Consider the following 14,589-nt stretch of genomic DNA (forward strand, 5'->3'; position numbering starts at 1 on the left):
GTGAAGTATTGCTTTAAGAAGTCAAAGTGTCTCATTACAAACTTTGAACTGGATCCAGATTTGAACCAGCCACCACAACCTACTAGAACCCCTCATGCACTGGCTGCATGAACCACGGTGTACCGTCATTACCCAAATCCAGGACCTCTGTGTTCTTACAAAACGTATAATTCAAATCAGGCCACTGAAGAAGGTGAGTTACCAGACTCGACAAAGCACCTCAAAATCCTATAAAATTGCTCGTCTACATGACAACCAGACCCCGAACAACACTTGAAACCACTTGAGTGTAGTGTAGAGACAGCCACAGTGATGATGTTTATTGGGCCCCGAGTTGCCCGACTGTCAGCTCACAGAGTCTGGCTGAGCAGTGGGTCTTTACCCCTGTCCGTCACAGACCTGCTCAAGCAGAGTGGGGAGAGCAAGAGTGTGTGTGTGTGTCTGCCTGTACGTCTTGTCTATATGTAGCAAGAGCGTGTAGTGTGAGAGTGAGAGAGAGAGAGAGAAAGAGAGAGTGAGAGAGAGAGGAAGGACTGTGAGCTGTGAAGGCAAGCAGAAATAAGCTCTCACCGAGGACGGCAGGCCAGGGGGTTTCCGAATCTTCTTTGGCTGGGTTTCTGTATGCGGGCAGAGAGAGAGAGAGAGAGAGAGAGATAGAGAGAGAGAGAAAAGGGTGAAAGAGAGACAAAAACACAAATAAGGACTTAGCAAAGACACATCTGACAATGGTATGTCAGTTCAGGTGCAATTTATTCCTGTGCTCTAAATCCAACAACAGAGTAGAACACAAAGCACCAAAACACACTAAGGCGTGTGTGAGGCAGTGTGTATGTCTGTCAGTGTGAATGAACGCTGCTGTGCAGTCATCTGTATTAACCTTTGTATTGAAAAGAGTTGTCGTATGTAGACAAAAATGGTCAGACAAAACAAGAACATTTGAACAATTAAATCAATTATGAAGTTGTCATACCTATACCTCCATCAGGCGGCCTTCTCCTTGGGTTGTTGGGGTACGACGGATAAAACTGGGAGCCAGATTTCAGGCCAGAGGGGGACATGGCATCTGGACTGGGCATCGCTATGTCGCCGGGAAGAAAACCAGGCTAGAAGAATGGAGAAAGAAGGTTTTACAATTAACTACTTACGGAAGGCGTGGGATAGCACAAACAGCTTCTCTTCTAGGAAATGAAGACAGTTAATTCAAAGTGTTTAACATGAAAAGAGAAGTGAGAAAACAGGGCTTCCTTTACATGATGCATTACATGAATTTAGCGCTTCTTTCACTCTCACTCACACACACACACACACACACACACACACACACACACGCACGCACGCACGCACGCACGGAGATGCAAGGAATAAGCAAAACGCTCACATACCTGGCTTACAAAGGGAGGGTATGGCGGCCTCTCATTTTTACCTGCAAGACAAAAGTGAAGATTGTATGAACCTTAATGAGTGAAACCATGAGCTTTATCCAGACACATTAAGAGGCAATGGTGTGTGCTAAAACAAATGAAAAGTAGCTTCCTTTTTTTGTTGTGGTGTTTAAGTACAAAAAGTCCAGGGATGCCCTCCCCTTTTTCAGTACGCTCAGCTGCATAAAGCCGCCTGCCAGACAAAACCCTGGGGAAGGTTTCTGCTTCAGTGCTCTAACATCCCCAACACTCAACGAACGAACACAGGCACACACGCGCATGCATGTAGACGCATACACATTTTAACACCCAGAAAACAAAGTATGCACAACAGTCTGAATGGCCATTATCAACATGATTATTTTAGTGTGACCAGGCAACATGTCCTCCATCACAGAGAAGGAAATTTATACACTCGTTCCCATTAAAGTGCTGAAAAATGTAGTCAAGCATTTTTTTTTTTTTTAACCACATAAGAGTCACTTGTTAAAGAAATAGCCCTAACATACCTGCAACCCCTGCACTGATGAACGGAGAGGACAAGCCTTCATGCTCGTAGTGGGATCCTTCGCCATAGCCCTGAGGGAACAATGGTATACACACACACACACACACACACACACACACACACACACACACACACACACACACACACACACACACACACACACACACACAAACACACAAACACACAAACACACAAACACACAAACACACAAACAAACACAACAACAACAACAACAACAACAACAACATGAGTAACCTTAAAGCAAAGAAAAATGTAATTAAATCATGCCGGCTCGAACATTGGACAGACTAACAAACACACCCACACACCCGAATGATAAACAATGTTTAGTGGTCTTGTTAGCGCACCTATGTGGCTTTCTTAGCGAGCACTCTCCCTCTGCTTTTCTGTCTAACTAATAGGATCCATGCCAAACAAATCTGCATCAGCTCGGGGGATTCAAACCGACTTTCTTAATTATCAACTTGTGGTAATCAAAGCCTGCTGCATTTATTTCACCCCATGTTCCTTGTATTTACACAGAGTTGTGCCAAGACAGTTACAGCGGATGTGAAGCTGCAATTACCGGTGGGCTTCCGCAGAGGTTCTGGGCTACCAGAGAGCTTGCCAATGCAGGATCCTGAGCCAAGGTTATTAGGTAGAGAGTAAAACTACCACTTCAAATCAAACATGGCACACGGCATGAAACGGTACTAAGCTGTTGTGCTGGTAGGGGGAGAGGGTGTGTGTGCGTGTGTGGCCGACTGATTAACAATACCATGGCATCTGGTGTTAATGCTTAGATCTCCAAACTTAAAATTGTGTGCGACTCGAGAGTGAGAGTGTGTGTTTAGATCTTACCCGTCCTTGGCTGAAAGAGGGGCTGTTCTGTTCTGCTGAGCCCCAAGACCCAGAGCCGTTGCGCTCGTCTATTGCTGCAAGAAGACATATTGTTAAGACTGACGGGTAGGGAGATCAGCAAGTTAGTCTAAAGTACAGATGAAAGACTCCAAAAAAAAAAAAAAAAGAGCATGTTGGATTAATGTAACAATGTTAGCAATCCCCAAATGACAGTATAAATCATTATCCTATGCGTCACTGCAGATATGTAGAAATGCCCTGATGTTGGAGTCATATCAAGGGAACCTGTCACCACGTCCTACTCTACACATTGAATGTCCTTAAGTGGCCACAATGGGCTTGTGCGAGCCAAGAGGGAAGCGTCACTATTGATCAAAGACACCGCTGTCGCATTCAAGATGCAATGTTACGCCATTTCTGGAAAATTAAAAAAATAAACCGTGATATGCTGCTCAGTGTACCCATTAGTGTTTATTACGGTCACTGAATAGCACAAAATTAACCATTTACATCCCTAATGTAATCCAAGCGGATAGCTTAAATTCCACTCAAATCCAATTGACACATACGAACATGTGAAGTAACACAAAACAGAAACGCGTTGAGCCAAAATATGAACCTCCGATGTTTTAGGTAAAGAAAAGGCCGATGTGTGGCACAAAGGAATAAACGCAGCCAAAAGACTGGTGGAGCAGAAAACTCCAAAATACCCCCATCATCCCCTTCTCCCTGTCTTATGCACTAATGCTATCCAGGCTCTCTGGAGACACGAGCCTTAATTGCATGCTGATTTGCATAATTGTGCATATTAATGCGGTTTCCTTATGAATATTCATATTTCGCCTTTGATTTTTGCCTAATTAAAAAAATGTGTGTGAGAAAGCAAAAGGGAGAGTGAGCGGGTGGAGGGAGAAAGCAAGGGGACGAGAGAGAGAGAGGGAGAGGGAGAGAGAGAGAGAGAGAGAGGGAGAAACAACAGGGATGGCAGAGTGAGAGGGGTCTGGGCGAGATCAGCAGCCTGGCTGACGAGTGAGAATGAGTGATGAGACTAACAGAGCGGTGCAAGCACCTACACACGCTGCGACAGCCGTGATCTATGGAGCCGATGCCAGTGGCATGGAGAATCAGGCAAGCAGGGAGGAGAGGGGGGACCTCAAAAGATCAGCCTCGCTCACTGTCACATCGGCCCAGCTGAGGGGCCGCGGCGCCTAATAAAGCGCCGCGCCGCCGTCAACCATGTCCAATGGCACCGGGACACTGGTGACGGGCTCGCCGCTAAATAAAGACGACAGACTTTGTATATGAAGACACTTGAGCCAAAACCTGGTGCCAGGAAGAAGTAATACCAATAAAAATAAATAGATGCATCTTAACTCAAGTTTCTTTGTTCCACTTAAAGACACTCTGGCTTCTTCCAAATTGCTGGCAGACCATTTTCACACGTACAGGTAACCTCAAAACAAATGTCAAACCCGTCACTGTCAACAATAACCTGCACCGAGCGGCGCTACCAAGCCAACAAGAAGGAATAACTTCACAGTGTTCACAGCCATTTTCAATACAACACTCATTCGCCTCCATTTGACCAGCGGGGGTGCAGAGGATCGAGCGAAAGCACGACTGTGCAGGAGAAGTCTGACAACATTGTTTCACACTTGCTGGAGTAATTAACTCTGAGGCAATTAAAACAAGGTGGAGAGCTGCTGAGGTGACACTGACGCTCAGCCAGGCTAGGAGAGCCCCACTATGCCAGGAGAGAGACCTTCCTATTGTTAATCTCTCGTCACGTGCAATATCAAAAACACAAAACAGACACTGCAAACAACTACGATGATTAAAATAATGCAGAATAAAGTTCCCAACAAGCTTCAGATGCTGCAGAAATAACACATTGGGGTCAAATGCAACACTAGCCACTAGATTTGGGATATTTATATCCTGTGGTACGTTGCTCTTGAACAAGCAAGTAAGCAGGTTTTAAAGTCTAATTGTAAAAGCAAGATATGTTCTGTACCATTCAAAGTAGGTCAGAGATGTACTCCTACATCAATTATTTTGGCCAGTACAAATATTTTTAGTACTTTGTTTTAAACCAACCCTTCGCCTGTGACCTAAAAAAGATGAATAGCTGTGAACACTTTTTGCATTCTCAATGAAATCTAAAAGGACACACACAGATCTGCCCCATCTGGGCTTTATTTCATCCGCATTTTATCACTTCACTATTGAGCTTTTCATTTCTCCAGTCACCTCGCCGAAGCACTGCTGCTGTCCAAGATACACTTAAGAAAAAAACAAAGCTCTCATACACATCGTAGACGCCTTTCAAATAGCTGTAATTGATTATCACGTCATACAATAGTCAGTGTGATGCTGACGTAGCGGTGTCACACCTCCTTACGTACTTTTGACAGCTTAGTTTTCTGCGTTTACATCTTATTGGTGGAAGCAGACAAGCTTTTAATGCTTCGACAAATCTTCCTTTAACCGCGGAGAACAACATAACTAGAGTATCGTATCAGAACAGTGAGATGAAACCTATCATTACCTTGGATTATAAATACTGGTGGAGGTTAGGGCTGAGCGATAATTCAATATGATTATCCTCTTTCAGATGTAATCACATTGTAATGAAATCATATGTTGAGATACCGTAATTAACAAGTATGTTGTCTAAATTGATAATAAACTCTAGCAAATTACTCAGAAAATCTGATTATTTTGCAGTAAAGTTCTTAATTAAATGAGAAAATATTCAGTACTTTTTTCACACAAGAGTATAAACTATTAAGTTATTGAATTACCAGAAGAATGCTATATTGTGATAGAAGATTTTGGCTACATCGCACAGCTTTAGTGGACGTGCTGAAATGTTTATTGTCTCTGATTGTACAAAACCTAAGTGGCCATCACCACTAAAAGCTTAATTTCAATGAGCTTTCAGTGTGACATCCAAGATTATTTTAAGACAGCATCAGAGTACTTCCAGCTCATGGCTAACTTATAAAATAACACCAAAATCTATTCCATCTTCAGACAGCTGACAATCAGTTACATAAAGAACAAAAGTAAAGCAGGTGATGAAGATTTAAAAACAGTCGATTGACATGATGGTCAAACTGGGAAAATAAGGTTTAAGATAGAAAGTACCCCGTTTTAATCTACTAATTAGAAACACGCATGAGAAATATTAAAAGACACGGGGCTGGCATGAACACAACAGGTTGTCTGGGCGTGTATCACATCCATCCAGACTTTGGCATGGCTAGTGTGAATGTGCTTCCAGTGAAAGTCACCCAGAAACATATTTATTCTCTGCCACAAAGCCTTCTTGTGGGCTGCAGGCTCTGAAAACATCTAATTTAGTTGAAGAAGGAAAGCACTCTCCTTTGAGATTTCCTCTTTTTTTTTTTTTGGCCGGCTTAGACTTTCCAAATACAACTCACCCAAGCGGAGCCAAATACATGACACAATACTGCAGGCGTGTGCAGGTATGCAGCCCGAGAGTGCAAAAGTCAAACAATGCAGCGAGTAAGCTAGCTACCAGGAGAGACCACATGTGTAAATTCACAATGTTGTTTGTTGTGATCTAAGGGAACGCCTGTCGCGTCCCGTGTGTGTGTGTGTGTGTGTGTGTGTGTGTGTGTGTGTGTGTGTGTGTGTGTGTGTGTGTGTGTGTGTGTGTGTGTGTGTGTGTGTGTGTGTGTGTGTGTGTGTGTGTGTGTGTGTGTGTGTGTGTGTGTGTGTGAGAAGGGGGTTGGAGACGTTGCCAGCAGCTGCAGAGGTGACAGAGGGGACGCCTGCCTGAAGGCTTGTTGGCTTGGCCAGCTCCCACCACACACTATCACACTCTGCCTCCCCTACTTCTCAAACATCCCACACTTCTTGCCAATCCTCTTCTCTTTCCTCTCCCCAACACACCCTTCCCCAAACACACACACACACACACACACACACTCGCTCTCTCTCTCTCTCTCTCTCTCTCTGGCCACTGAGGAAGGGAGAGGGACGCCTAATGCAATTAGCACCCCTCTGAGCACTTTTGTGTTGATGAATAGAGGTGGTCTGGTGGGCCACTAGGCTGCTTGCTGCCGTTCCCGCGCTGCAGGGCCCCCTGAATATACAAGCCGGCTAAGTGACGTCATAGACGGACATTGTTCTTTAATGGTCATCATTTATACAATAAATAGGTTAGCCCATAGCCATATTGTATTTTGAAATAATAAGCTGTCTCTTGGGGGGGTTTCAAAAGACGGTCCCGTTGACGAAACACAGTCCTTTCATCTCAAAATAAATAAATAAATCATGTTCACTCAATTTTCTTCCAGTTCCTTCCTTAAACATCCCCGTCTGTCTAAATGAGAGGTCTTCCTCATATACACAGACTGCAATTTATTGCGTTATAACATGAAACCGATCGACAAGAAACTCCTGCATTTTGGCTCTTAGATGGTACGTGCAGATTTCCCCCCTAAGTTAAATGGGACAGCTTGAAGTATTGCATTAAAATAGGTGTGAATGACAGAGGGGCCACACTTTGGGACATGAGGGGGTGGGGTGGGGGGGGGAATTAACTCCTCACTGCTTAGTAATTGCCTGCTGTAATAGAAACAAACAGAATCCTGCCTTCCACAGGCTGATCCCTCTATTCAATGAGCTCTCTCTTCCACTCTGGCCGCTCGCTGCATGCTGGGCCAGTTTAAGAGGCTGCGAGCGCGGGGTGAGGGACATTGTCTCGGACTCGAGCCATTTCCTGCAGATCAGTGGGGGTAAGAGCCCTGCGCCGTGTTGGGGGAGGAGTGTTTTACACTTCAGGGTGGAGGAGTCGTTTCAAGTCCATAAGCCCCTTTTTTTGCCTTTGTTCCTCAGTGGCCAAATTCTCACTCTGGGGAACACTGGGGAGTGTGACTCGATTTCACACGGCAGGTTGGAAGGGTGACAGAGGAACGAAAGTAACACGACTTACTAATAACATTCAGGAAGAGAGAAAAGCTCACTTAAAGGCTTCAGGTGCTTAAAGGGGGTTAACTGCAGCTACTTTGCACTTTAAAAAGAAAGACTAGCTGAAGAAACAGGGAAAGAATCATCAGACAGATGTTAAAATAAAATGTGTGGATACTAATAAATCTGCAGTTTCAATCCTTTATAAAAGGGCTGAAGTATAAACGGATATTTTTCTATCTAATCTAAACAACTAAACAGGCATAAAACAAACTGTGGCGTGATGCTAAATGTGAATTTACACTACTCCATAGTTGAATAAACAAATACAAGCACAACTCATTTCATACGTTTGTTCTTTGGCAGCAAATTGCTTCAATGAAATCTGTTATCAGCGACTAAACTGGAGATTGAGTTTTTCAAAATGCAATTTTGTAAAGCGTTGAGCACCACAAATCAAATTTAAAAAACTTTTGCACCAACGGAGGCAGCGATCTCAAAAGTGGGGCAATCAAAAGTGAAACCCTCTGCGTGCTAGATACCAAAAGAGCAACGAGAGGAAGATCTTTTTCATGATCATTTGAATTTTTTTGCATTTAATGTGAAAACTAAAAAACCCACATGCAGCCACAGTCATGTCAGTTAAAACAAGTACATTTACATCAACGAAATATAAAAAAAACGACCACTGTTAAGACACACGGCACAGTGATTGAGTGTTGCTGCTTTGAAAGCTTACCTGATCCCCCAAACTGACTGCTGGCGAGTGTCATTGTCCTGTTCTTCCCATTGGCTACTGGAGACGCGAACATCTACAAGACAAAAGAGGAAAGATGCCTTAACTAACAAAGGAAAGGACGGCACACTTCACACATCCTATTTCCACTAATAAATGACATCACATACACATGTCGCTCAGTCCTTGTGTGCGTGTGTGTGTGCGTGCGTGCAGGCATTTCAGTTTTAGAGTCTAAAGTGAGATATTATCTTTCTTTAAACATGTGATTCCACCATTATTAAGACGACTTCTAGCGTAACACTAAGACATGCTGATGAAAACTATCACGTTATACACATGCAAACCGCCACATTCCGGAAATAACTAACCTCTGTATCTATTTTTTTCCCCGCCCCCAAACAAATATACAGCATTTTGAAATGAAACCGTTCAGACATATTTTCATATAAAAAGTTGATCCTGCAGTATCAACTGTGAACCCTGTGATGAGGCTGTGGCTTTTGTCACAGAGCCACTGTGGGCTTCACCATGAGGCTATGATGTGGTCTGGATATCTGCTATGTGGCGTCTTTCAGTGACGTGGCCAAACTCTCCTGTACAAAAAAAACCAAACCCTTTTCTAAGAAGGACACAAAAACACAATCTGCCACAACCACATCTGATCTCTCTCTTCTTTCTCTTTAACAGGGGTAGGTCTACGTGACCGATGTGGACGCCATCTTTGGTTTTATTCGGTCGCAGATATCTCCCGTTTAGTTTTTCTGTATTCCACGTCCAATCTAGCATGCGTTTCCGTGAATAGCCAGCAAAATAAAACAAAGAGGAGGAAAATTTGTTTGTACAATTTGACAGTTTCTCACCCAATTATCAATGTCATATTTAAACGGAACATCTGCTGATACAAATTGGCAGCCGATCAATTTGAGCTTTCCTGACACAAACCGAACTGTCTAACGAGAACCTCCCACAAAGCCCCTTCACGACGAGTGTGTTTCTTTCATGGGGGGGAAAAGGTTTCCTATAAATACCGACGGTGTGGCAGAGAATAAAAGGACATTAACAAAGCAGATGACGGAATCATGCAAGTCATTATAAATGAAGCTCCACCAACCAAATTCATGCACAACAACGCCTAAATAACAAAAGAAAGAAAAAAGAAAGAAAATCACAAAGAAAAAACTAGTACTTCAGTATTAAATCGACTGTACCCTGTCAGAAAATATCATGGGACATTAAGTCCGCTGACAAATATTCATTAGGAGCATCGGTTTGGAATTACCTGTTGTGTCCCATATATAGTATTTATCCAGAGCTGGCAATTTAGCCTTACCAGCTATTCGGCTTATTTAAAAGAGGGGAAAAAAGTATCACAGCTCCATTGGGCCTGTGAGATGTTTATGTCAGCGTAAAGCTCAACAAAAGGCTTCACAACAACATGAAACACAAGTAAATAAAGGCTGAACAGAATACCTCTATCCACTTTGTAGATAATGTCTGGAGGATTCCTCTGAAAGCATCTCTGTGAAAATGTCTTCCTAAAAGACTAAAAATATGACAAAAAAAAAAAAGAAATGCAGAAGCTGTCTGCGCAACCCAATTCATATAGAACAATATTTCCACTTCACAAAACGAGGGTGAAATTATTTCCGCAGTTTCCTGCGGTCGTTCCTGATTCACTATTTACATTCTACGGTGGATGCCAGCTCGCTGTAGTGAGGATCCACTTCCTTGTTGCTGTGTGTCTCTGCATCACCTACATTATTGAATAACCTACATATATTAAAACCTGAATTCATTTTTACCAGTCACCCTGTGGTACAGCAGTGTTTTTACTTGCCATGCTTTGATGTAATCGGCTCTACCTTCGCATGCCAAGAATGAAGGATGGAAATATCTTGGGCTGACAAAACCTATTGTTAAAAAAAAAAAAGAAAAAAGAAAGAAAAATCCAATTTTGTGTTGCAGATTTTGAGAAATTAATCTCCCCACTGATTCTCCTTGCGCTCCCCTTTCCCCACTTCTGTCATTGAGACCTCCAGCTCTCCCCTGCTCAGACCCAGACCTGTATCGCACTCTCTTTAGCCCTTTTCTCCCAATGCCACCCACCTACCACTGCCACCCAGAACCACCCAGACTGCTCTCCCACTCGCTTACCGCACTGAAATCCAGGAGGTCGTTGAGTTCCTTGTCAGTTCCCACTGCAGCCATTCTTTGCTGCTGTTCGTTCATACCCTTCAGTCTCTAATAAACCCTATGAGAGAAATTTGCAGATACAGGATTTTAATGGCACTAGCAAGCACAAAGAGAATTTACATATATCTCTTAAAAAAACAGAGGGTGATGGTAATGAATGATTCAAACTACTCTCTCTTTGCTTTATCACAACCCTGGATATGATTCATATTGGTAACGTGTTAGTCTCCCATAAGGTACCAATGTAGGGCTAAGTCAGCATTTTCCCTGAGAAAAAAAAAACAAAGCAACTTTTCTTCTTATTGCCAACGCATCAAATTTTGTGTTTTTTTTTTTAAAACCCCAAACATAATACGAAAAATATACATCCATACATGAGAGGCAAGGATCTATATATATATATAAAAAAAATCAACAATCGTCTATTGAGTCTCAGCTGGCCAAAACATACTGCTCAAATTACTACGGACCGATGAGGGAAAACAGACCACATCAGGCGACTTAGCGCTCTACACTTTTAGCTGGGGCTACTTTAAAATGCTAGCTTCAGTCAGTCACTGCCTTCCCATCAAAGCAGAAGAGGAGACACTGCCATGAAATGATGAATACTTAGCCCCTTAGTCAAATCACTACCACGTAATGGGGAGAAAAAAAAAAAAAATCTTTCATTTTACACAACCCTGGCAAATAACACGGCCATATGTCGCTCATCGCTACATAAAAGAGTGTAATACATTTACAATTACAGACATAATTGGGACTATTGTTAGCCCAAGGAAATAGGGGTGAAAGGCAGCGCTAATGACTGTACGCAAACACGTCATTATCAAATTACCATATGTCAACTCAAAAGGAAACCTTGTCAAATGACACAGTGAGCGTGAATACTGGATTTACCCTGTGTTTTGCATTCCAACGCGAGCCCGAGGCCGCTCTCTGATGCCGAGCGGCGGATCTGCAAGCCTTACGGGGGGAACTAAGGGGAGCGAGTGGAGGAAGAGAGGCACTTGGACACCAACAGGTGGTGTGCTTTTACAGCCTCTTTTGTAATACACTACTAACCTAAATTGATGTAAAAAAAAAAAAAAAAGGGAAAAAAGGATGGATGTTTATAGAGGAAATGCAAGTTGTAAAATGTAAACAAAAGGGGAGCTCAGATTATTAAAATGTATGTCAAGAAATAAAAATACATAAACTAGGAACCACTTGAAAGCAAGACAAACAAAAGCATTACAATGTCATAAATAATGTTCTGCATGTATGAAAATAACCCAAGAATAGACAAGTGCAGTCCAAGTCTAGTGAAGTCAGGCAAGCAGAACTAATGTAACCTTGAGACAAGGGAAGGAAGTGAACACATACACACACACACACACATCAAGTGTAAATAGGCTAAGAACATGGCTGTCATTGCTTTTCCAAACTTTTGGATAAGATGGCCAAATCAAAGACAAAATGGGACACACACACACACACACAGAGAGCACTAAAATAAACTTAACATTTGCAGACATTATTTGACCACTGGGTTAAAAAAAAAGAAAAAAAAAAGGAGTAGAGCACACAGAGGGGCTTAATGTAACAAAATGGCATCTTCAGCTACTGCTGGATCAATATTTGAAGCAAGCAGATTAGGGGTCTTTGTCACCCCACACAAGGCAGAGAAGGCAGGTCATTCTCCATGAACGAGCATGCACCTCCAGTGGAGACAACCACTGAGCCAAACAGATGCCAAAAAAAAAAAAAACACTTAAATGTTTCATTTTAATTCTGAACACGACTTAAATGCACGTGCCTACCTCCGTTTTTATTCTATGGCTTTCAAATCTAATTCTAATAAAGCTCCTACCTGTCATACAAACATGTAATAACATATTGACTTTTAGATATTTCTAAATTTGAAAGCACATTTTTTTTGCCCGCCTGGGTTGTAGGTTGTACATGTTTTGGTCATATGTAATAAATAAAATTAAAATAAAAGCAAAATAAGTAACTATAACAAGTGTTTATGGAAATGTTATTACTTCGGGAACAACCAGAGAAGCATATTCAACAGTTGATTCAAATCCCGTCCAAAAAGACCCCCCCCCCCCTATGTGAATGTCTCGTGCCACAAACACATTATTATAAATTATAATAAACCACTTTTGGGTGAAATAGTTTATAACAATGACAGTAAACATCACCACAGGATGCAGGCTGTACATGATTTGATCATCTCCGCTAGGCCACATTCGGGGCCGAGCTGACAACCAACCCTTTCACCATTTATCCCGAAGCGTGTTGACATCCCGAAGACTAACAAACACCCCATAATCTACAGTAGTGGCCTCGTGGAGAAAACAAATTATGTATAATATACATGTATAAACAAGTGCAACGGTCGTGACCCTGGAGAAAGAGAGCTCCAAAACTTCCATGCAACAAAATAGTGAGCCCTCTCTCTCTCATATTAGGGTTCAAGTCGTTGCAATGGGAGGGGAGGGGAGTCGAGTGTGTGCGTGTGTGTGTGTGTGTGTGTGTGTGTGTGTGTGGGGGGGGGGGGGGGGGCATGAGGAATTTCCTGCCAAATGTGCAATAAAATAAAAGTCTAGCTGGTGGCCAGACTCTTCCATAGGAATGTTTAAAGGGCGACCAAAAGGGGGTTTGATGGAAAGTTTGTTTCTGGCTTAGTGTGGAAAATACACGTACAGGCCCCCACAACACAAAGTTTAGACCCCCCCCCCCCCCAAAAAAAAAAGGATCAGCAACATTATACACATTTTCATTATTTCCACATTCTGGCTACAGCTCGTGGCGGAGACACGCGACTTAAAAAACAAACAAAATGAGGCTTGTTCTGCAGGACTAACACTTTACGTTAGTGGGGTCTTTTATTGCAGAACAAAGGAGTAATTTCCTCCTCTACCGTGGTCGATGCGGAGACCATCACACACACACACACACACACACACACACACACACTTGGCTCGCAACCTCAAACCCAGACAACCTCCCCCCCCCCCGTTTTAACCAACACATTCCCAAAAAAACTTTTCAAAAAAATTGCAGGCGTCAAAATAGGTTGTCAGTGAAACCCGTCGAATTCATGCAACTTTCCCCCGAAACGTGAAGTGAAAGAAGGTGTTTTTTTTACCTCTCCTCTCCAAGTGTCTGATATCCAACAGTAAAAAGAAAAGCGGAGACTCGCGAGGGGAAAAACATAAAACTTCAAGAGAATTTCGACCTCAGTGCATGAAACGCATTGGAGCAGCGTAGATGTCTTCCTTTTGTCCCGGTAAAAAACTGCTTTTCACGCGGCGCCCACGTGTTTGCTTCAACGTTACAAGTCTTGAGTGCAAACAAATCTATTATAGTAACTAATCTCGCGTCTTCCTTTTTTTCCCCCTGTTGTTACAACTGAGATGATTTCATTCTTCTCGTAGACATCTTCACCACCTCCGTCCACATTGTCAGACGCAACAACGTATCCCTCCGCACAAAAAAAGTGAGGGCCTCAATGCCAGCGGTGTCCGATTTCAAACGCCTTTGAGAGACGGGGTATTTTCACGGAGGAAAAAAATACAGCTTTGGCGTCTTCCGGCGGCCAAAACGACGGTAATGTCTAATGCCGGCGCTCGGTTTTGTGTTCTGTATCTGCAATTCCTCAAAATGCGAGAGCGCTACGAGCACTAGGTCGTCCAGCGGAAGGCTATCGTAAGAAAGTTACCTGCGATTACACAGCAGCAGCTTGGCGAGATGGCACGATAAATGCGAAAGAGCGCAGCCAATGGGGAAGCGTGTGCGCTTGATTGACAGCAGTGTCAGCCATCGAACGTCCGGAAATCCAAGTTGAGCCCGCCTTCTTCTTGACGCTCACTTTCCCTGTGTGCTTAGGGAAGCTGGCTGAGGGGGGGGGGGGCTCCGACATGCCCGCTGACATCATT

At 43.1% G+C, this 14,589-nt stretch overlaps 1 protein-coding gene across 13 annotated transcripts in view; it reads right to left on the reverse strand.

Moving 5' to 3' along the window:
• tcf3b (transcription factor 3b) overlaps positions 1-14,264 on the reverse strand; it is a 28,279-nt gene extending 14,015 nt beyond the window's left edge. For 12 of the 13 annotated variants that reach the window (XM_079158186.1, XM_079158182.1, XM_079158190.1 and 9 more), the window contains exons 1-8: positions 13,800-14,264; positions 10,625-10,721; positions 8,471-8,543; positions 2,791-2,864; positions 1,931-2,000; positions 1,383-1,423; positions 971-1,103; positions 571-617 (exon numbers count right to left, since the gene is read on the reverse strand). In XM_079158186.1, the coding sequence (XP_079014312.1) occupies positions 571-617; positions 971-1,103; positions 1,383-1,423; positions 1,931-2,000; positions 2,791-2,864; positions 8,471-8,543; positions 10,625-10,699 (513 nt within the window). In that variant the 5' untranslated portion in view covers positions 10,700-10,721; positions 13,800-14,264. The remainder of the gene's footprint in view (positions 1-570; positions 618-970; positions 1,104-1,382; positions 1,424-1,930; positions 2,001-2,790; positions 2,865-8,470; positions 8,544-10,624; positions 10,722-13,799) is intronic. The other variant, XM_079158181.1, reaches the window with a different exon arrangement.
• Positions 14,265-14,589: the final 325 nt, after the last annotated feature.

The sequence above is a fragment of the Pholis gunnellus genome (genome assembly GCF_910591455.1).
Source record: "Pholis gunnellus genome assembly, chromosome: 4".
Lineage (NCBI taxonomy): Eukaryota > Metazoa > Chordata > Actinopteri > Perciformes > Pholidae > Pholis > Pholis gunnellus.